Source organism: Patagioenas fasciata, chromosome 28, assembly GCF_037038585.1.
Source record: "Patagioenas fasciata isolate bPatFas1 chromosome 28, bPatFas1.hap1, whole genome shotgun sequence".
NCBI lineage: Eukaryota > Metazoa > Chordata > Aves > Columbiformes > Columbidae > Patagioenas > Patagioenas fasciata.
In genome coordinates, this window is record NC_092547.1 from 5,731,913 (window position 1) to 5,754,487 (window position 22,575).

At 65.9% G+C, this 22,575-nt stretch overlaps 2 protein-coding genes and 1 long non-coding RNA gene across 4 annotated transcripts; 1 reads left to right on the forward strand and 2 right to left on the reverse strand.

The window, feature by feature from the left end:
* Nucleotides 1–907: 907 nt before the first annotated feature.
* On the reverse strand, nt 908–14,229 carry POU6F1 (POU class 6 homeobox 1). Of its 2 annotated transcripts, none has more exons than XM_065858916.2 (12): nt 14,143–14,229; nt 11,037–11,280; nt 9,655–9,750; nt 8,949–9,150; nt 6,449–6,561; nt 5,827–6,052; nt 4,929–5,125; nt 4,468–4,596; nt 4,151–4,366; nt 2,953–3,091; nt 2,194–2,365; nt 908–1,351 (listed from the first exon to the last, which is right to left on the reverse strand). In XM_065858916.2, exons 3-12 carry the CDS (start codon nt 9,706–9,708, stop codon nt 1,006–1,008), a joined length of 1,794 nt encoding a protein of 597 aa, XP_065714988.1. In that variant the 5' UTR covers nt 9,709–9,750; nt 11,037–11,280; nt 14,143–14,229; the 3' UTR covers nt 908–1,005. The 2 variants fall into 2 exon arrangements, with proteins under 2 accessions (XP_065714988.1, XP_071656065.1); XM_071799964.1 differs by lacking the exon at nt 14,143–14,229 and adding an exon at nt 14,077–14,096.
* Nucleotides 14,230–15,770: 1,541 nt separating this feature from the next.
* On the reverse strand, nt 15,771–17,742 carry LOC139825783 (uncharacterized). The gene is made up of 3 exons (XR_011735984.1): nt 17,668–17,742; nt 16,824–16,909; nt 15,771–16,011 (listed from the first exon to the last, which is right to left on the reverse strand). It is a non-coding gene; the product is annotated as an uncharacterized lncRNA (long non-coding RNA).
* A 111-nt stretch (nt 17,743–17,853) lies between these two features.
* DAZAP2 (DAZ associated protein 2) lies at nt 17,854–22,322 on the forward strand. The gene is made up of 4 exons (XM_065859014.2): nt 17,854–17,969; nt 19,120–19,238; nt 20,194–20,436; nt 21,204–22,322. Exons 1-4 carry the CDS (start codon nt 17,957–17,959, stop codon nt 21,330–21,332), a joined length of 504 nt encoding a protein of 167 aa, XP_065715086.1. The 5' UTR covers nt 17,854–17,956; the 3' UTR covers nt 21,333–22,322.
* Nucleotides 22,323–22,575: the final 253 nt, after the last annotated feature.

Below are 22,575 nucleotides of genomic sequence, written 5' to 3' on the forward strand. Positions count from 1 at the left end.
CAAGATGGAGGCGGCAGCACCGCGGACCCGCCGGCCCCTCCGCCAGGGGGAGCTGGCCCCGCCCCCCCGCGGCCTCCAGCCAATAGCAGCCGCGCGCAGCCGGGTGACGCAAGCGGCATGTAGCCAATGGTGAGCTTCGCGCTGAGCCCGCCGCGCGGTGATTGGGCGCGGGGCGGGGCGCGAATGTCGCGGCGTGGGGCGCTCGGGTCCGTGCGGCGCCTCTCGGCGGATCGCGAGTTCGAGGCCCGGGCGCGGCTCTTGCGGGCGCGGAGCTGTGCGGGTCTCAGCCCGCAGCGGGGACCGGGCGGGGGGGGTCTCCCTCCCGGGGGAGCAGCGGGGATGGAGGGAACGATGCGCCCCGCTTGGGGACGGCCCAGCCCCGTCCTCAGAGCCACTTCCCCAAAAACCTGCATGCTGGTGGCATGGGGCGCTGTTCTTGGCGCTTGGGAGCAGGGGGGATGAGTAGGGACCCCCCGCTCCCCGGAATCAAAGGAAAAAGGAAAAGAAAAATACTGTTTATTTCACACCACTACATCAAGTGCATCAGGGTCCCGTGTCCCCCATGGGTGACCCCACGTCCCCTCCAGTCCCCCCAACCTCCCCAACGCAGCCCCCGGTTTTCCCCATCGGGCCCCCGGGTGGGGAGGCGAGGAGGGGACGCTGCCTCCGTCACGGGGTTCGCCCCCCAAACCCTCCTGGGGACCCCGGTGAAGTCCCCACCTGTCACCCACAGCGATGTCCCCACGGTGGGGCGGGGGGGGCACCAAAATCACAGAGGGGGTGAAATCTGGGCTGTGACGCTACCTCGGAAACACGGGAAAACGGCCAAAAACCAAAACTCACTCCTTTTTGTCCGGGGGGGCGCAGTGTGCAGGCAGGGTGGGCGACACCGGATGCGTGACGACGGACGGACACACGGACACGGCGCGGGGGGGATGGACGCGGGGCCAAAGTGCTGCTGGCGGGAGGCGGGTGGCAGCGGGGGGGCGGCGGGGGCGCCCCGGCTCAGGGCAGCTGGAAGACGTTGAGCTTGCTGGTGTTCTTGAGCGTCTGGCGGCGGTTGCAGAACCAGACGCGCACGACCTCGCGGTCGTAGTTGAGCTGGCGCGCGATGTCGGTGATCTCGGGGCCCGTGGGCAGCGCGTTCTTCTCGAAGTGGGCGTTGAGGGCCTCGATGGCCTGGGGGGTGAACGACGTGCGGCGCTTGCGCTTCTTGGAGGGCTCCCCCCCCACGAACTCCAGCAGGTTCTGCTGGCCCTCGCGGTTCCGCAGCTCCGCCTCGCTCAGCCACTTCTCCAGCACCGGCTTCAGCTTCTGCGCGCTCTTGGGGGTGATGTCGAGCTTCTCGAACCTGCGGGGGGCGACACGGGGGACGCGGGGATGGCACCAGGGGACGCGGGGATGGGGACGCGGGGATGGCACTGGGGGACGCAGGGATGGGGACGCGGGGATGGGGATGGGGATGGCACTGGCCATTTTCCTCCTTCTCTCCCATTTCCCTCTTCTCCAGATTTTCCCCCCTTTCCCTGATTTTCCTTTTCTCCAGCTTTCTTCCCTCTCTCCAATTTTCCTCCTTTTCTCTGACTTCCCCTCTTTACTCTTCCTCCTTTTTCCCCCAATTTTCCTCTTGCCCTCAATTTTCCTGCTTTTCTCCACCTCCCTTCTCTTCCTCCCTTCTTCCCCTTTCCTTCCCTCTCTACTCCTCGTCCTTTCCTCCATTTCCTCCTTACCCAATCCCCTGTTTCTCCCGGTGCCCCGGTCCCCCCGGTTGCTCCCAGAGCCCTGGTACCCCCGGTTGCTCCCATTGCCCCGGTGTCCCCGGTCCCCCCGGTTGCTCCCATTGCCCCCGTGTCCCCGGTTGCTCCCATTGCCCCCGTGTCCCCGGGTGCCCCCGGTCCCCCTGGTTGCTCCCATTGCCCCCGTGTCCCCGGTTGCTCCCATTGCCCCCGTGTCCCCGGGTGCCCCCGGTCCCCCTGGTTGCTCCCATTGCCCTCGTGTCCCCGGTTGTTCCCATTGCCCCGGTCCCCCCGGTTGCTCCCATTGCCCCTGTGTCCCCGGGTGCCCCCGTGTCCCCGGTTGTTCCCATTGCCCCGGTCCCCCCGGTTGCTCCCATTGCCCCGGTCCCCCCAGTTGCTCCCATTGCGCCCGGTCCCCCCGGTTGCCCCCGTGCCCCCGGTGCCCGGTGCGGCTGACCTGCAGATGGCGGACTGGCTGTAGGCGGGCCCGGCGGTGGCCGTGAGCGCCTGTCCCACCTGCGTCTGCGTCAGCCCCAGCGACAGGCGCCGGATCTTGAAGTTCTTGGCGAACTCGCGGATCTCCTCCAGGTTGATCCCGTCCTCCTCGGCGCCGGGGGCGGCCGGCGGCTCTGGGGGGGCACAACCGAGGGCCGAGGATGCAGAGCACGGGGGTGCAGCATCCCCCAGTGCCCCCAGCATCTTCCCCCAATTCCAGGGAGTCCCAGACCCCAGTATCCCCAGCATCCTCTTCCCAATTCCAGGGGGTCCCAGCCTCCAGTATCCCCCAGAGCCCCCAGCACCTTCCCCCCATGCCAGGGGATCCCAGACTCCAGTATCCCCAGCATCCTTCCCCCAGTTCCAGGGGATCTTAGACTCCAATACCCCCAGCATCCTTACCCCAGTTCCAGGGGATCCCAGACTCCAATACCCCCAGCATCCTTCCCCCAGTTCCAGGGGGTCCCAGACTCTTCCCAGGGCATCCCAGTCCCTGGCATCCCCCCAGTAACCTCCCAGTATCCCCAGCATCCTCCTCCCATCCCAAGGGATGCCAGACCCCAGTATCCCCAGCATCCTCTCCCCGTCCCAGGAGACCCGGAATCCCTCTTCCCAGAGCACCCCAGTCACCAGTATTCCCCTCCAGCATCCCCCGTTATCCCCAGCACCCTCCCCCCAGTTCCAGGGCCCCCCATTCCCCAGTATCCCCAGTGGGACTCACTGGACACCAGCTGGCTGACGGTGGGGGTCTCGGCGCAGGTGATGGGGACGGGCGTGGCGGGCGCCTTGGTGGGGGGGGCCGGGTTTGTCAGCACCACGGCCGGCGGGGCCAGCGCCGGGGCCGGCTGGATGGGCTGCACCTGCGGCCAGGGGTCAGCACCCACAGCTGGGGGTCCCCCTCTTGCAGCCCCCCCAGAGCCACCGCGCTGCTTTAGGGACATGGAGGTGACACTGGGACCTCCCCGGCTGGGTTTGTGGGTCTGGGGGTGACCCGCTCCTCTGCTCATGCCAAGGAGGGATTTGGTCCCAGCTGGGACACATGGGGGGCACAGAGAGCAGGACAGGCCACGGGGCAAGAGGGGCCACGTCCCCAAGCCGCCCATGAGGTCCCAAAGCAACGTGGCCGGGTCCCAGAAATGCTCGTGTCCCCTCAGAGCAACGCACTTGTGACCCAAAGCCATGTGGCTGGTCCCCAAGATGCTCTGCTCATGTGCCCCAAAAGCCACGTGGCTGGTCCCAAAGCCACACGGCCGGGTCCCCAAGACGCTCCGGTGCTCCCAAAGCCACGTGGCCACGTCCTGAAGATGTTCTTGTGCTCCCAAAACAATGTGGCTCGTCCCAAAGCCACACAGCGGGGTCACTGCCAGCCCTTTGGCCACACCATGGGGACACTGCCAGCCCTTTGGCCACACCACAGTGACACTGCCAGCCCGTTGACGACGTGGCCAGGGATGCCACCAGCCCTTGAGCCACTCAACAGGGACACTGCCAGCCCTTTGGCCACACCACAGTGACACTGCCAGCCCGTTGGCCACGTGGCCAGGGATGCCACCAGCCCTTTGGCCACATGACGGTGACACTGCCAGCCCTTTTGCCACATGATGGGGACACTGCCAGCCCTTTGGCCACATGGCCAGGGATGCCACCAGCCCTTTAGCCACTCAACAGGGACACTGCCAGCCCTTTGGCCACATGATGATGACACTGCCAGCCCTTTGGCCACGTGGCCAGGGATGCCACCAGCCCTTTGGCCACATGATGGTGACACTGCCAGCCCTTTGGCCATGTGGCCAGGGATGCCACCAGCCCTTTAGCCACTCAACGGGGACACTGCCAGCTCTTTGGTCAGGCAGTGGTGACACCGGCAGCCCCTTGGCCGTGTGACAGGGACAGCACCAGCGCGGCGTCCCCGTGCTCACCTCGTTCTTGGCGGGGGGCTCGGGGGTGCCGGTTTTCTTGCCGGCGGGCGCGGGGCCGGCGCCGGGGGCCAATGTGGCGATGACCTGGCCCTGGGCATTGAGCAGCAGCTGCGGCGTCACCGTCTGCACCTGCAGGCTGGGGGCCGGCAGCGTGGTGGGGACGGCGCCGGCCGTCACCCCGGGGGGGTTCACCACCCACGGCAGCGTCCCGATCACCTGGGGGGCGAGGAGAGCCGGGCTGGGGGGCTGCGCCCGCAAACGGGCTCCCCCGGCGTGGGGGACGGCGGGCGGCGGGGACAAGGAGGCCCCCGCGGTACCTGGCCCTGCGCGTTGGTGAGGATCTGGCCCGCGATGCCCTGCACGCTGGAGATGGCGTTGGCGATGACGGGGGCGGCCGCCAAGGAGCCCAGGAGCTGCGTTTGCCCCCCCAGCGAGGCCGCGCTGATCTGCGGGAAGCGAGAGCCGCGGCTCAGGGACGGGGACGGCGCCGTTGGCCACCGCGTGTCCCCCCCCATCCCACGGCAGGGCCGTCCCGCCTCGCCGTGACGCTGTCCATGTTGTCCTTAAATCCATCCGCTAGGCTCAGCTTAAAGCGAAGCTGCCGGTGCAGCTGCTCATCCTTCAATGGGGAAGCTGAGGCAGGGATCTCGCGCACCCCCGGGAGGCGGCGGCCGAGCCAAAGCGCTTCGCCCCGGGGAAACGTGACCTCTCGGCGCTCTCCGCGGCCACGCCGGCACCGGGTGCCGAACTCCACGCCACGGGCTGCCGGGCTCCTTACTATGCCGGGGTTAAAGGCGAATCCGGCGGGCTGCACGGTGATCTGCGTCTCCACCGGCTTGGCCGCGGGGGCCGGGGGCTGCGGCAGGAGGGGGGGCGGCCCGGCGGCCGCGGGGAAGGCGCCGGGGGGCTGCAGGGGCGGCCGGGGCTGCGCGGGCTGCACCGGCGCCGCGATGGTCGCGTTCAGCACGGCGGCGGCTGCGGAGCAAAGAGACGGAGAGAGAGTGAGGAGGGGGCGCAGGGACGCGGGGAGACCCTCAGCGTGACCCCCCCGCCACAGCCCTTCCTCCTGGGACCGAATCACCGGGTGATTCGTCTCCCAACGCTCGTGGTACCACAGCCCCAGGTCCCCAAGCGCTGGGTCTAACCCAGGGTGGGGGCACCTTGGGGGTCCCACCATCTCCCCCTATCTAAACCCCCCCGGCCGGGCTCCTTCCAGAGACAACTCCCTCTTACGGGAAAGGGCACAGGCCCAGCGCTGGGGGCACCGACCCCTTCTCTCAAGCCCCCCGGGTGTCCCCCCTCGCGGAAGCTGAGCCGCTGCAATGGGGGTGACCCCAGCACCCCAACGCTGAGCTGGACCTCGCCCCCCGCGTCCCCCACAAAAAAGCCTCCAAAAGGAAAGGCTGTTGAGCAAAACCGAGCTCCTGGGCGCAAAAAGCTCTGGGAAAAGTCTCAAAAACCAGCTGCGCACAAACCCACCTCAAAAGGGGCGCCCGGGTGGGGTGGAAAACGGGTGATAAGCAGTAAAGGTTGTGCCTTATAGCTCAGTTTCCAATACGGGCTCTTGAAACAAGGGCTCAAAGGCAGAGCCAGCTGGGAAACCAGAAGGTTTAGCGCCACCGAGCTCCTGGGCGCCAAGCGGGGGGAGGACGCGGCGCCGAAACCCCCGGGGTTACCTGGCAAACTGGCTATGGGCGGTTTGAAAATTGCCCCCGAAGGAGAAGCGGCCGTCAGTCCGGGCAGCGCAGCGACCGTCGCTGCAGGGATTGTCCACACGGCCAGCCCCTGCTGACCTGCCGCTTGACCTGCAATACTGATGGGGATAAGAAGAGGTTGAGTAACTGTCCCTGCGGGAACCATTACTCCCGTCACAACTGTTGCTAAGTTTTCCTGAGTCAAGACCTGCAAAAGCAAACAAGATTTAAAAAAGAACGGCAATCAACGCCACCGCAGTAGCATCAGCGGAGAATTTCAGCTTCGCGAAGGGGCGCGGAGAAGCCGGCGGCCCCGGTCCCTCCCCGCTCAGCGGCTGGGCGCCCAGCCCGCCGCCCCCTCTCCCTGCGGAGACTGGGGGCGTTTGGGGGGATCCCCCCGCGTTTCCCCCGGCAAAGCGCCCGACGCGTCTCTGGCAGCACCTCGGCGCTGGGCGAGGGCGCCGGGAGGGACGGCGCCGCGGTTCGGGGCGCACGACGCGCACCCCGCGCCGCCGGCGCCGTCTCTGCCCTGGGGTTTGCTACAGCGAGCGGACGCCCCCCCGGCCCCCCCGTGTCCCCCCCGGCGTGGCCGCGGGGTAGTTACCTGCGGGGCGGCCTGCACGGCCAGCGGCGCCAGCGGCTGCTGGGTCGGGGGGGGTCCCGAGGGGCCGGCGGCCGGGACGGCGCTGGGGGACGTGGCGGCCGGCTTGGGTTTGCCTGGGGGAGAGGAGACGGGTTGGAGGGCACCAAGGGTGGGGGGCACCCAAATTACAGCACCCAGGGAACGAGCACCTTCCCATGGGGGTGTTCTGGGGGGTGAGGGTGGGGGCACCCAAATTACAGCACCCAGGGAATGAGCACCTTCCCATGGGGGTCCCAGGGGGCTGAGGGTGGGGGCACCCAAATTACAGCACCCAGGGAATGAGCACCTTCCCATGGGGGTCCCAGGGGGCTGAGGGTGGGGGCACCCAAATTACAGCACCCAGGGGATGAGCTGGTGTGGAACTCAGCATGGGGCACCCAAATTAGAGCACCCAGGGAACAAGCATCTTCCCATGGGGTCCCAGGGGGGTGAGGGTGTGGGACCCATATTAGGGTACCCAGGGAATGAGCACCTTCCTATGGGGGTGTTCTGGGGGGGTGAGTGTGGGGACACCCAAATTACAGCACCCATGGAACAAGCACCTTCCCACGGGGGCCTCAGGCAGGTGAGGGTGGGGGGCACCCAAATTAGAGCAGCCAGGGAATGAGCACCTTCCTATGCGGGTCCCAGGGGGGTGAGGGTGGGGGCACCCAAATTAGGGTACCCAGGGGATGAGCTGGTGTGGAACTCAGCATGGGGCACCCAAATTAGAGCACCCAGGGAATGAGCACCCTCCCATGGGGGTGTTCTGGGGGGGTAAGGGTGGGGGAACCCAAATTAGGACACCCAGGGAACGAGCACCTTCCCATGGGGATCCCAGGGGGGTGAGGGTGGGGGCACCCAAATTACAGCACCCAGGGGATGAGCTGGTGTGGAACCCAGCATAGGGCACCCAAATTAGAGCACCCTCCCATGGGGGTGTTCGGGGGGGGTAAGGGTGGGGGAACCCAAATTAGGATACTCAGGGAACGAGCACCTTCCCATGGGGATCCCAGGGGGGTGAGGGTGTGGGCACCCAAGTTACAGCACCCAGGGAACGAGCACCTTCCCATGGGGGTCCTGGAGGGGTGAGAGTGGAGGCACCCAAAATACAGCACCCAGGGAACAAGCACCTTCCCATGGGGGTCCTGGGGGGGTGAGGGTGCAGACACCCAAATGAGGGCACCGAAGGAACAAGCACCCATGAAACTCAGCGTTGGGCACCCTCAGAGCGGCACCCCGGTCTCCCCAAAGTGGGATCCCTGCCCCCGTCATGGGGGGGCTTCTGTGGGGCATTTCTGGGGGGGACAGGGCGAGGTTGGCGCCGTTCGGGGAGGAATAAGCGTGGGCAGGGCTGCTCGGGGTGAACCGGAGCGGTGCGGGCGGGTTTCGCGGGGCCGGCTGTGCCGCTCTTGGGCAGGGGGGATTTTCGATGGCAGTCGGGGCCCGAGCTTGCGCCCCGAGCGGGACGGGGATGGGGACGGCGACGGGGATGGGGACGGGGTTGGGGATGGGGACGGGGTTGGGGATGGGGACGGGGTTGGGGATGGGGACGGGGACGGGGATGGGGATGGGAACGGGAACAGGGATGGGGATAGGAACGGGGATGGGGACGGGGACGGGGGTCCCCACGCTGCTCCCGTTCCTGCGGTGCGTGAGGAACCTCCCCTCACCCGTGCTCATTATTGGCACAGGCTCAACTGCTTTTCTGAGCAACCCCTTGTGTTTGTCCTGCTCAGCCTCCAACAGCAGCACTCGAGTAGCAGCCAAGTCCTGTTTCCGTGAGAAAGACAAACACCCTTCTCCTGCCTTTTCCTTTGGTTTTACCAAACAACTCCTTCTCTCAGCTGAAAACCAGACCTGGCTGGGGTTCGGTTCCTTTGCTGGAGATAACGACAGCCTGGCGGTTTTGGAAGAGCAAAAAGCCTCTTTTTCCCTACGTTTCCTACCAAACCCAGCACGGGTGACACCCAGATGGCACAGACTGTGCTATGGGGCAGCGATGTCACCAGGGCCGATGGGTTTTGTGCCGAGGGACTTTTGTCAGCTCCTCCTTTCCCCAAACAAGCTCCGATCCGCCCCGTTTCCTTTCAGCAAAAACCCGGGATCCGGTCGTGCTCCGAGTGCGGAGACACCAGCCAGAGAAAAGCTCCGTTAATGAATGGAGAGCAAGAGCAGCCGGAGAGCGGGTGGGATGGGGTGGGGTGGCATGGGGTGGGGTGGCATGGGGTGGGGTGGCATGGGGTGGGGTGGCATGGGGTGGGGGATAGAGGGTGGAGCTGGACAAGGATTGAGGTGCTGGAATGATGGGGGATTAATTATTTGCAGGGCACACCCACAGTGGGAGTGGGGAAGGGAAGGGGAAGGGCAAGAGGAAGGGCAAGAGGAAGGGGAAGGGGAAAGGGAAAGGGACAGGGACAGGGACAGGGACAGGGACAGGGACAGGGAAAGGGACAGGGAAAGGGACAGGGCAGGTTCTCACCAGCTGCCTCCCCGCTGCCCGGGCCGGGGGTGCCGTGGGGCACGTCCTCAGAGCCGGGGGGGCCGCTGTCCCGCGGGGACCCCCCCGCTCGCTCCCCCGGCGCCGCGGGGGCGGCTCTGGCGTCCTCGTGGTCGGGGGGCAGCGGGGCGTCCACGCCGACCTCCAGCACGCGGATGGTTTCGTGGCCGGACATGACGATGACCTGCAACCGCGCCCCGAAACGCGCGTCAGCCCCCGGGCGGCCCCGGCCACGCGCCCCACGGCGCCGCTCCCCGTGTGCCGAGACCGACCCGCGCCGAGGGGGGCGGATGGGGGTCAGACCCCCAGCAACGCGCTGCCTTTGTTAATGAGCAGCTCCTGGGCTCTCCCGTAATTAACACGGGCTCCGCGATGGTGAAACGCGGCTGTGGCGCCGTGTCCGCAGCGCCAGAGCCGGCACCCACAGGTCTGAATGGCGACACGACCTGGGGACACGTGGGGGTGGCAGAGTCACCTCCTCCCGTTCTGCACCCGCAGGCGCCAAACCCCAGAGCGAAGGGTCCAGCAAACGGCCCCCGAGGACCTGGCGCCTCCCCTTCATTCAAACACCCCCAGATCAGGCAGCCAAGCTCCAAACCGGAGCTGAACGTCTGGGTGCGTGCGTGGGGGCACGAGGCGGCTCCTTCACCCCAACCCGGCGCTTGCGGGGTCCCCGTGGTGGCCTCACCTGCTCGTTGACCGTGAGCGAAGGCTCCTGGGGCTGCGCGGCCTCGGCGTCCATGGTGTCCAGCGATGGAGCCAGAGGCCTCAGACCTTCCACATGCTGCGAGGGGACACGAGAGGCTTTGTCACTGCCCGGGGTGACACGGGCCTGTCCCCCCACCCACGATTCGGGGCAGTGCAGTTTGCCCGTGCCCGTCTGCCCATGCCGTGGGGACACCGGCTCCTCCCTGGGGAGGTTTTGGGGTGTCGGGTGCCCCCACCACCTCCTGTCCTTTCGGTGAAGATGTGACAGATGGGGGGCAGCGCGATTTACGGGGTGACATCCCATACCCTCACAGCAGAGCGAGGGAAGGGCCATCCCAGCGCCAAACCTGCCCCCCGCCCTTCAGGAGAGGGATGTGAGCCCCACCGCCCGCTCCAAAACCCCCCAGCCCAGACAAACCCCGGTGAACCTCCCGTCTGACACCCAGAGCAGTCCCCAAAGCCCTGTGTGACGCTCCCGACCCCGGGCTGGCGCTGAGAAGCAGCAGAGCCCCTTTGCTCCTTCCCGAGGGACCTCAATGGACAGGGGCGCCTGGTTAAGGTGGCGGGAAGGGGCTGGATACGCCTGCTGGAAGTGACTCCCCATGTTCCAACGCCCCACACCGACCCCTTTGGTCACTACGGTCCCCTCGCTGCCATTGCCAGCCCAAGGGGCTGACGGACTCCTCATGACGAGGGTCTCGGGGTGGGGGTGTAACGAGCCCTGGGAACAGCCCCCGGTGCCGTGCCACGAGCCCTTTATCGTTTCTCTGCGTCTCAGAGCCACGAGGCCCCCACCGAGGCCACCGAGCGCATCCCGAGCTGGAGCCGCGTTTATTTGCAATTAGCAAACAGAGCCCCTCGGATCCTGTAGATCCAAAGGGGCCTAAATTGAATTAAGAGCCAAATTCTCATTTGAAACTCAGCGGGGGCCGAGCATCTCATTCCCTTCGGCCGCTCGGTGTTTGCGATCGCAGCGAGGTGACACTGTTTGCCCCCTTGTCCCTGCCAGGCTCAGCCCAAGCATTTAGGCAGGGCCCAGCCCCTCGGGCAGGGGGAGCCGGGATCTGAAAGCAGCCGGTGACTGATCCCCGGGGGCCGCTGGGAATTCTTAAGCCTGGCCTTGGCTTCCGAGCAGCCGAACACCTTGGGATGCGGCGCAGCGCGTAATGAACAGTTTACCCTGGTGCGGCGGCGGGCAGAGCAAGGGCCGAGCGAGCAGCGCGCAGGGGGCTGCGCTATTAAAGGTTAACGAGCTCGTCAGCGGCCGGAGCGCGGCAAAGGGCGACCAGGAGGGAGGAAAAGGCTCCGGAGAGCAGGGGCACCGGGGGGTTTGGGGTACGGGGAGCCCCGGGAATCACTCACGGTTTGCTCGGGGTGCAGGGACGGACGCGGTGGGCAGGGGACGGGGCGGCTGCTCCTCCTGCTCCTCGGGGCTGCGAAACGTCGGGTTCGGGCTGCGAAACGCTGGGTTTCAAGCTGCAAAACACTGGGCTTCGGGCTGCGAAATGTTGGATTTTGGGCTGTGAAACGCTGGGTTTCGGGCTGCAAAACGCTGGGCTTCGGGCTGTGAAACACTGGGTTTTGGCTGCGAAACGCTGGGTTTTGACTGCAGGGAGAGAAAGAGCAGGTGAGTGTTGGTGCTGAGCTCTGCCCGCTCACCCGCTCCCCAAATCCCTGAGGAGCGAGAGGATCCCACCCGGGGGCTCCGGGGAAGAGCGGGAACTCCAGAGCAGCCCCATCCTCACTATGGGCTCTCCCATCTCGCCCCTCGTCACTTCGGGACCTGGACCATCGAGGGACGCAAAACGTGACACCCGTGTTGGCTTCCTGGGCGTTTTCCACCGCGGACCCCAGACGTCGCCCCCCCGCACTAAAAAGCCTCCCCGGGACCACGGGTCCATCCAGGGCTCCACGTCCCCGCTCCTGTGCCGGCTCTGCCCGCCGGGAACCCCAGCGACGCAGCCAGAAAGGAGAGGTTTGAATGCTCTGCTCCCTCTGCCGCGCACGGAGGCCAATTAGCGAGAGACAATTAAGCACCGCGCGGGGTTCGGCGGCGGGTTTGGCAGCGGCGGCTTCTCCTCCCCAGACATTCGGCAGCACCATTTCCCTGCACTTTTTCAATATACGTATATATATATACATTTGCAATTAACGGGACAATAATTCGGCCAGCTGGCGGAGCGAGGCGCGCACAGCCATTTCGCAGCAGATGGCGGCGAGGAAATGAAATGCACAAAGTAATAATAAATACTATTTAAAAACAAAAAATAAAGAGAAGGGGGGGTGGGGAAGAGCCAAAGGGAAGGAGCATTCGAGATGCTCCGAGCCTCGCTGCGGATTTAATCGCCGTGTTAATTACGAGCGCTGGTGAGGCAGAGACACAAGCGCTCGGGTCCCAAGTGGGTGGAAATGGAAGTTTGAACAAACTTGCCACAGGTGAGAAAGCCTGCGAGGTTAATTAAACCTGCTTGGACACGGCTGCAGCCTCGCTAATTACTCGCTGTCGTTAGCAGGGGTTGATCCCTTCCGATGGATGCCGGTGCTGGGATGGGGAGCTTGAAGGAGATGTTGGTTTGGGGTACGTGAGCCCTAAAAGCAGCTCCTGGGACTTTTGTCACCACGGTGGGAGCAGAAAGACACCAGAAATGGCACCGTGGACGGGACCGGTGTCCAACAGCCCAACTGCGGGGGTCGCACTCTGAACAGGTTGCTCCTTCCTCACACAAAACGCCTCTTTGCGCCGCTCACCTTCATCACTTTTAAGATCTTCCTGCGTTTAGCGATGGGGAAACTGAGGCAGGGGATGCAACGCAGCACCATGGCAGCTGGGAAACCCCAGACCAACCAACGGCGCGAACACCCCAGAGGAGAAATAAACCCGTTCTGCTGGGGGGAGCGGAGCCGAACCGCCCAGAACCGACCCCTGGAAAGCGACGTAAATCCCGTTTTTACCCCATTTCCTTCAGCTCTGCAGCAGCACCGCTCGGCCCCGTGCACGGCGGGGACCAAAGCACTGGGAAAAGGGGGGACCCCCAAACCCGCTGGGAAAAGGGGGAACCCCCAAATCCGCTGGGAAAAGGGGGAACCCCCAAACCCGCTGGGAAAAGGAGGAACCCCCAAATCCACTGGGAAAAGGAGGAACCCCCAAACCCGCTGGGAAAAGGGGGAACCCCCGAGCAGCTGCCCGGGCTTTGCTGCCGGTTCGGAGGTTTAACCTGCAAAACCCTCTTTGCACCTCCAACACTTTCACCCCACCGGGGGTGATTTTGGGGGCGATGCGGCGAGCGCGGCGCTTGGATCACAGCGGTTTTGCTTGGCTTCCCGATTTCATGGGGTTTGGGGGCAAAAAGCTGAAGGAAGCGCCTGCTGGGGTGCCCTGAGGGCTCCCCCTCTCTGCAGGGTCCCACCCGAGCCCGGCTCAGCTCCGCGGACATGGCAACGGGGTCCTGGTCGATGGGGGGGGTCCCCCCAAGGTCACCCTGCAGGACTACGGTGAAACCGGGGGCACGATTGGGCTCCCCCGAATTCCCGGCCCCCCCAAAACAGCACCCGAGCATCGATCCCGCCCGGCCCAGCAGCACCCGGGACCGGAGCCCCCTGAGGGTCCAGGGCACCCCGAGGGGCACCACGGCGGATTTGGGGGTGCGGGACCCCCCGCTGAGCCCGTGGTCCCACAGGGTGCCGCTCTGCCCCGCATCGCCCCTTCGGCGGGTTTTAAAGTGGGGTGCATGGATGAAGGTCCTCCCCACCCCCCAAAACGCAAAGCGAGGGGCTCAGGGGTGCCGCGACCCCCCAAACCCTCGCAGCGCCCCACACTGCGCTGTGGCGCCCCAAAGTGCCCCTGGACCCCCAAATCCCTGCCTGGCACCTGCCCCCCCGGCCAGTCCCTCGTCCCCCACCCCGGGGGTCCCTTCCCCCTCCCCGGCAGGACCCCCAACACTGTCCCCCTGTCCTGCCCCCCAGCGCTGCTTTTCCTCTCCTGCTCCCCAAAACTCATCTCCCACAGCCCCCAGTTTCTCCCGTGCCCCCCCGGGCAGTAACCCCCCTTTCCCTGCCCCGGGGCTCACCAGCCCCTTCTTTCCCCTTCCCTGGACCCCCCCAGCTCCGGGGTCCCCCCAGGCACCCCCACCTGCCTGTGCCACCCCCTGGCCCCCCAATCCTCCCCCCCCACCCCGCTGCCCCCATCACTGCCCCCCATCTGCATCCCCACTCTCAGCGTCCCCAGTGCCCCCCAAATTCCCCCCCTCCAATTCCCACTGCCCCCATCCTGCTTTCCCCCCCAAAACCCAAACACCCCTCCCCAAAATCCCGCCGCCCCCCGCTCTGAGCACCCCGCTCTCCGCCGTTTTCCGCTCCGCTCCCCCCCGCTCTTTATCATAAATATATAAATTATGCTAATTACCGCATTGCATATTCACCGCGCGGGCCCCGCCGCCCCCCGCCCGCCCCGCTCCGGCCGCGCACTCACCGGGGGAGCCCGGGGGGGCCCGGGGAGGTCCGGGGGGTCCGGGGCGCGGGCTCCGCGCGCTCCGCTCCGCTCCCGCTCCTCTGCCGGGGAATAATTAAAAATTCATCTCACAGCGACGGCGGCGGCGGCACAAAGGGGAGGGGGAGGGGGCGGGAGCGGCCCCGGGACCCCCGGCCCGGGGTGGGGGGCTGGGGGCGGGGGGCAGGCCGGGGGGTGGGGTGTTGGTTGTGTTTCCGTGGGGCTGGGTGCTGGGGGGTTTGGGTTTCTCCTCCTCCGGGGGGATTTTTTAGCTGCTGCGTCATGAACATAATTTATGCGCAGGCCTTGCCGCAGCCGGGCTGCCCCGCTCCGCCGCGGGGGGCGCTCGGGGGCGGGCGCGGCGGGACGGGACGGGACGGGACGGGACGGGACGGGACGGGACGGGACGGGACGGGACATCCTGGACACGGCGGGACGGGACGGGACGGGACGGGACGGGACGGGACATCCCGGACGGGACGGGACGGGACGGGACGGGACGGGACGGGACGGGACGGGACGGGACATCCTGGACACGGCGGGACGGGACGGGACGGGACGGGACGGGACGGGACGGGACGGGACGGGACGGGACATCCCGGACGGGACGGGACGGGACGGGACGGGACGGGACGGGACATCCCGGGCACGGCGGGACGGGACGGGACGGGACGGGACATCCCGGGCACCGACCGCCAGCGGCCGGGACACCGGGACAGGGACACCCCGGGCACCGACTGGCACCGACCGGGACGGGGACAACGGGACAGTGACCGGGACACGGACCCCCCGGGACAGGGACACCCAGACAGTGATCCCGGGACAAGGACACCAGGACAGGGACACCAGACACGGACTCCCCAGGACAGGGACAGCCCCAGACAGGGACACCAGGACAGGGACCCCAGACACGGACCCCCCGGGACAGGGACAGCCCCAGACAGGGACACCAGGACAGTGACCCCAGGACAGGGACCCCAGACACGGACCCCCCGGGACAGGGACACCAGGACAGTGACCCCAGGCAGGAACACCCCAGATACGGACGCCTCAGACAGGGACACCCCCACACCCAGGACAGGGACCCCCTGGACACGGACCCCTCAGACAGGGGCACCCCCAGACAGGGACCCCTCGGGGCACGGAACCCCTCAGGACAGGGACCCCCCAACAGCCAGAGGGCCCCCCCAGCCAGATACCGCAGCCCAAGATTCACCTCCCCCCCAGCACTGAGACCCCCGAACCAGAGACCCCCCAGACCAGAGTCCCCAGTACCAAGACCCCCCCCAATCTCAGAGCCCCAGAGTGCCCAGCCTGGAGACCCCAAAACCAGAGACCCCCTGAGCCCCCTCCAGCCCCAGGAGGGCCCCAAACTCAGCCCAGACCCCTCAGTCCTGAACACCCCAGAACTCCCCAAAGCCAAACCCCCCCTTCCAACAGCCAGAGCCCCCAAATCCCAGACCCCCAAGATCCATCTGGCCCCAACCCCAGATGCTCTCAGTCCCAGACACCCCTAAAACCCAGACCCCAGAGTGCCAGAGCCCCCAAAAGCCGCCTCCAGGCCCCCCAACTCCTCCAAACCCCCAGACCCCTGGTTTTGGGGTCACCCTTTGCAGACCCCAAGCACCACGTTCCCATCGCCGGGATGGTGAAGATTTAATGCCCCCCTCTCGCTGGATTTCAGGCTCGTTTGCACACATTGGCATACGCTCAATAGGACACGCACGGGGAAAAGGCCGCACGGCGCATTCCCGATTTCCTCCTTGCACAGGAGTTGATTTTAGCAGTGCTGGAAAGCTTGGTTTTCCTTCAGGAAACAGCTCGTTTGGGAGGGGAGGAGGATTTAATTACCTGTTGGTCAGGAAAATTAAAAGACGGACAGGTCTCCAGCCCTGCGAGGAGCAGATACCCCCAACCAGCTTATTCCAAAACCCTAAATGGCTGAAAACGCAGCAAAACGGCCCCAGGCCTTGATTTTGCCCCCACGCCGCACAGCGACTCTGGTTGCCCAGCTTCCCCGAACCTGAGCTTAAGCGCGGGCTTTGCAAAGACCGCAGGGGGGTTTAGTGCAGGTGTGTGGGTGTAAATCGGCCTCCGGTTCCATCTCCCATTATTTTTGGCTGGAGTTTTCTGCCCCCTTCTCGGAATCCCAAGAGGCTCTCAAAGGCGATAGAAACGCCCATAAGATGAATCGCAAGGGGTGTAAGGCGGGTCCCTCCGCAGAGCCCGGCTCTGCCAAACCTCTCCTGCCCTTCCCAGGGGACTTTTCTGCCTGGTGAGAACAGCGAAGAGGAAAAACACACGTTTGTTCAAACAAAAAATCCCGAGCCGGCCTCTCTCCTGCTTTAAAGGGTAAATATATAGACAGATATATATATAACGGTCGCTGTACGGTTGGGAGGTGAAGAACATTTTGAGGCATGAATTATGGATGGCGCCCTCCCCGGCGCAGCAGCCGCCGTGCATATTCATCAGGCAGCCGGTACATTATTCATGAGGCGCTGGCTTAAATAGGCAGGAGAACAATGATATTGTTGATTGAGACGGAAATAAAGGAGCGCTGTGCCCCCAGGCTCCGGCCAAAACACAGCCAGGTTCATCAGAATCACGCAAAAAGGGGCATTTTTACACTTTCGGGGGTCTTCCCAACGCCATCCACTTACATTACTTTTCAACCAAGGTTTGCACGTGGGATCATTGGATTGGGTGGCACCTCCTCCAGAGCGAGCCCCGTCTGGCGCCAGAGCCCCTGCAACAGATTTTATCACAGAATTTAGGGCCCTAAACTCACCCCGAATTCACTAAAAACCATCAAGAGAAGCCTCAGCCTCCCCCTTTAAGCCAGCGATGCCTTTGAGCCCAGGTAGATGCTGGGGCTGGTATTAAGCGTGGGGACCAGACGCTTTTACCGCGTCCTAAACTCCAGGGCTTGGATTACCAGGGTGTTTCAGTCCCATCAGCATCCCGAGGTCTCTCGGCGCCGCTGGGTGAGCAGAACCCAGAGAACGCACCCGCCCGACGACATTTTTGGCTTTTCGGCAGAATTTTGGCCGCACTCAGAGCCCACGGGAAGGAGCTGGGTTTAGAACCAGCACAACGCGCTAACGAGCGGCTGACGCTCCACACGGTCCTCAAGGCTTAATTAAGCTGAACAGTATCCGGAGGTTACCAGCCACTTCCATTGATCTTTACTGCCAGCTCCCAGGCGGCTCCTTTCGCCGGGTGGACGCGGGGGGGATGTGGGGGGGACCCCGGTGTCCCCAGGGCTGCCCCAGGCTGGGGGACAAGCAGCAGGGCCAGGGCACCACGGGCCATAGTGGGGACCCCCCCTTTCCCCAGGTGCTGCTCATGGTCCCCCCTCAATGCCAGGGCCTGTGTGGGGCCCACCAAGGCCCGACCCAGGGCCCCATCTCAGGCCCCAGGGACCCCCCTCACCCCTTGGGCCTACCCGGGGCCTCCCCACTACTCCAGCCACCCCCAGACCCTCCTTAGGGACCCCCACTTCACCTCCAGGGCCCACCTAGGCCTTGCTTAAGGCCTCATCTCAGCGCTAGGGCCGGCCTAGGCCCCACTCGCCCTCCCTCAAGCCCTAGGGACCCCTCCCCACTCGGCCCCTTTAAGGCCGGCGCGGCCCCGCCCCCCGCGCGCGAGGGCGGCTGCGCGCGGCTCCCGCTTCCTGCCCCGCCCCTTCCCCGGCCCGCCCCGCCCGCCCCGCCCGCAGCGCCGCGGTGACACCGAGCAGGAAGCGCGCGGCGCGGGCAGAGCGGGAGCCGCCCCGGAGCCAGCGCCGCCCGCCATGAACGGCAAAGGCAAGGACCGCGCCGCGCTGCCGCTGCCGCTGCCGCCGGCTGCCGCTGCCGCCGGCGCCCCCTGCCCCGCGCCCCCTCCCTCCCTCCCCTCCGACCCGGGACGCGGCGCCTTTAAGGGCGGCGCCGCAGCGCGTGACCGCGCGAGCCGGGCGGCCAATGGGAGCGGGGCGGGGGGGGTGGGAGCGCGCGTTGCCATGGCGACCGGCCCGGCCTTAACCCTGTGAGCGCCTGGCGGACCCACCCCCCACCCCCGTGACGTACGGGGGTGTGACGTAGGGAGGACCCGGGCGTGACGTAAGCGGGGAGGGCGGGGGAGACCCTCCCGGGTGACATAGGGGATCCCGCGGGTGACGTAAAGGGGACCCCGGTGGGTGAAGGGAGAGGGATCCCCCCCACGAGTGATGTAAAGGGGGACCGCGTTAGGTGGGGGGCGGCGCTGAAGTGGGGGAGACCACCCCGGTGACGCAGGGATCCCCCGGGTGATGTCATAGGGGGGAGACCCCCCCCCCAGGTGATGTAATAAGGGGGAGACCCCACCAAGGTGATGTCATAGGGGGGTGACCCCACCAGGTGATGTCATAGCAGGGAGACCCCTCCACAGATGATGTCATAGGGAGGAGACCCCACCAGGTGATGTCATAGGGGGAGACCCCACCAAGTGATGTCATAGCAGGGAGGACCCCCCCCCAGGTGATGTCATAGGGGCGAGACCCCACCAGGGAGACCCCACCAGGTGATGTCATAGGAGAGGAGACCCCCCCAGGTGATGTCATAGCAGGGAGACCCCACCAGGTGATGTCATAGGGGGGAGACCCCCCCAGGTGATGTCCTAGCAGGGAGACCCCACCAGGTGATGTCATAGGGGGACCCCCCCGGGTGATGTCCCAGAGCCGCTGCACCACGGGGGGTGACCCCGGGGACCCCCTGGGTGACACGGGGGGGTTGGAGCAGGCGAGACCCCCTCATCACAGGGGGGGTGACACCTCGGGGGGGCCGGGGACAAACCCCCCAGCACCACCCCGCTGTGCCCCCCAAACCACGAAGAGCCCGGGGGGGGCTCCCCGGAATGATCTGGTTCGTTATCGTTATTTCTGCTTTGCCCGCGCTAATTAACAACCAACCCCCCCGATTTCCCCCGTTGTCCCCGCAGGACCGTACCCCCCGCAGCCGTCCTACCCCGTGCAGCCCCCCGGCCCCCCCGCCGTGTACCCCCCGACTCTGCCCCTGCAGCCGCCGCCCTACACCGACGCGCCCCCCGCGTACTCCGAGGTATGGGGCGCCCCCCACGCTTCCTTCGCCCCGGGGCCCTCCCCAATTCAACCAAACAGGACATAGCCATGCAAGTTCAGAGCTACAGGGCTTTCTGCCTGGGGGGCAGCGCTTGGTCCCCAGGTTCGCTCCGAATCACCCAGGGGACGTGTAAACGTTGTTCAAACTTCCCCGTGGGGTTAGGGTGACAAATTCGTCTCGTTTGGCAGCGTAAAACACGTTGACAATAGCAGTTCTTGGTTGGAGTGGGGGAGACTCTCCAAAAACGGGGAAAAATGTCCAGTTTCCATCCCCAAATCAAACACGTGGGGAGGGGGTGGGGTGGGGGCTGAGGGTCCACATGGGGCAGGGGTGGGGGGTGAGATTCCACGTGGGGCTGGGGTTTGAGGGTGGGGTCTGCGTGGGGCTGGGTGGGGGGTGAGGGTCCGTGTGGGGCTGGGGTTTGGGGGTGGGGTCCGCGTGGGGCTGGGGTTGGGGGGTGAGGTCCCACATAGGGCAGGCGTGGTGGGGTGAGGTTCCATGTGGGGCTGGGGCCAGGGGGTGAGGTCCTGCGTGGGGCAGGGGTTGGGGGGTGAGGGTCCACATGGGGCTGGGGTTTGGGGGTGAGGGTCTGCGTGGGACTGGGGTGGGGGCTGAGGGTCTGCATGGGGCAGGGGTGGGGGGGTGAGGGTCCACGTGGGGCTGGGGTGGGGGGGTGAGGGTCCGTGTGGGGCTGGGGTGGGGGGGTGAGGGTCCGTGTGGGGCTGGGGTGGGGGGGTGAGGTTCCACGTGGGGCTGGGGTTGGGGGGGTGAGGTCCCGCGTGGGGCAGGGGGTGAGGGTCCGTGTGGGGCTGGGGTTGGGGGGTGAGGGTCCGTGTAGGGCTGGGGGGTGGGGTCTGCGTGGGGCAGGGGCCGAGCGAGCACCGGGGGGTGCGCAGTAACCTCCCTCTACGCTCTGGGTTGTGCCTTTTCGCAGCTTTACCGGCCCAGCTTCGTGCCCCTGGGCGCTGCCACCGTCCCCACCATGTCCGCGGCCTATCCCGGCGCCTCCGTGTTCCTGCCCGTGGCTCAGTCGCTGGCCGTGGGGCCCATGGGCTCCTCGGTGCCCGTGGCCTATTACCCGGTGGGGCCGGTTTATCCGCCGGGCTCCACGGTGCTGGTGGACGGCGGCTTTGACGCCGGAGCGAGGTTTGGCGCCGGTGGCACCGCCAGCATCCCCGTGAGTACAAACGTGCCCTGCAAACCCCCCCGGGGCGAGAAATCCCTCGAGTTTGGAGAAAACGCGTGGGTTTTTACCCTTTTGGAGGAGCGCAGGGTCCCGTGTGCACGCTGAGGGCTGATGGTTCTGCTCCAGTTGTGGCTCTGGAGCCGTGGGGGCTGGCGCGTGGCCCTGGGGGCGGCAAAACCACCGCGTGGCCAGTGCTGGCCCCAGTGTGGGGCTTCCAGGGGCTGGGGGACGTTCCTGCCCCCCACATTTCCCACCCGTGGGGCTGGGGGATGTTCCTGCCCCCCAGATTTCCCACCCGTGGGGCTGGGGGATGTTCCTGCCCCCCAGATTTCCCACCCATGGGGCTGGGGGACGTTCCTGCCCCCCAGATTTCTCACCCGTGGGGCTGGGGGATGTTCCTGCCCCCCACATTTCCCACCCGTGGGGCTGGGGGATGTTCCTGCCCCCCAGATTTCTCACCCGTGGGGCTGGGGGATGTTCCTGCCCCCCAGATTTCTCACCCGTGGGGCTGGGGGACGTTCCTGCCCCCCAGATTTCCCACCCATGGCCATGTGCAGGTCCCGCTCTAGGCCCGCCCATGGGGACAAAACCCCGGGTTAAGCCGGGCTTAGCCCAGCACGCACGGGGCACCAAGCGTTTCCCACCAGCCCCCGGCCTCTTGCTCCAAGTTTGCTGGGTCCCAAGCGGCGGGGACATCGCTGGGGGGTTTCTGGGTGGCTCCGTGTCCCCAACCCAGGCCCGTCCTGTTTGTGTTTCAGCCGCCGCCCCCCGGCTGCCCCCCCAGCAGCGCCCAGCTGGCCGTCATGCAGGGGGCCAACGTCCTGGTGACGCAGCGCAAGGGGAACTTCTTCCTGGGCGGCTCGGACGGCGGCTACAGCATCTGGTGAAGGGGGGGCCGGGGCCGGGGCCGGGGCGCGGGGGCGACGTTTCTGTAGGGAAAACCACGCACCGTCAGCACTTCTCACCACCTAACCGCTTTAGTCCCTATTAACCCCACGTCGCGGTTCCCGGGAGCGGGGGGGCTTTAACAAAGCTCCCTTAACGATGGCGGCGCCTCGGCCCCAACGGGGAAGGGTGGGGGGGTTAATTCACCGAGTTATCGGCGACCCGGCCGCCTGGCGTTGCCGCGGTGACCGCCGGGCGCTGAGCCGCTCTCCAGCCAGGTCCCCTTGTGCCGCTGCGCTGGACCCGGGGCCACCAACCGCCCGAAAAGGGTGAGAACGACACAAAGGCACCCCCGGGAGCCGGGGGGCACTCGGGCGCCTTTCCCTCCCCCGGGACGCGGCGCGGCCGGCGCCGCCTCTGCCCTCCGCTCCAAGCGATCTTGGGTTCTTTGCACACTCGAGCCGCTCCAGGCCACGCTTGGCTCCGGCGCCACGCCTGGCTCCAGCGCCACGCCGCGTCCTCCCGGGCTAACGAGGCTTCAGAACGCTGCTCAATAAACAAACTCCCGCTGTTTCTTTTTCAACTCAACCCGGTGTTCTGACACCAAAGCTCTTGGGGCCGGCGGAGCGGAGGAGCCGTTGCGTCTGTCCCAGGGCAGGGAGCGACTCCAGCCGCCCCAAATTCACTCTTCCTGGCTTTAGGAGCTCAAACCGGCTCAGCCATCACGAAGTCTTATTGGGGTTCAAAGAATATTTCAGGGATCCTCAGTGTTTTGGGGTTGTTCTTTTTTCTTTTACGAAGAAAAAGATGCGATTGGAATCGATTTTATGGGGAGGTTTGGGTTTGGTCTGCGTCCGCGTCTCCGTGTTAACCATGCGACTGACTGTTATCGAGGTCCAGCATCACGTCTCTGTACACACTGTGGTGCACTTAACTCGTGGATTTTTTATACTAAAAAAAGAAGTAGAATAAAGACTATTTTGAACGTTTGAGCCCGGTGCCGGTGGCGTTAACCCCGCGGCGCGGCCCCCGCCCGGCTTCGCTCGCTTCCTCTTCGCCGCTGCTTCGGGAACTTCCCCCTTTGCTGCTCTTGTCTTGCTGGTTTTCTCGGGTTTGATTTAAAGGAGGAACCTTGCGAAGGTTTTGCTACCGCCCCGGGTCTGTTGGCGCTAAACCCGGCTTAGCGGACGAAGCAAACTGGGGTCCCCCGAGGTTTGGAGCCTCGCGGGGCAAAACGGCCTCCGG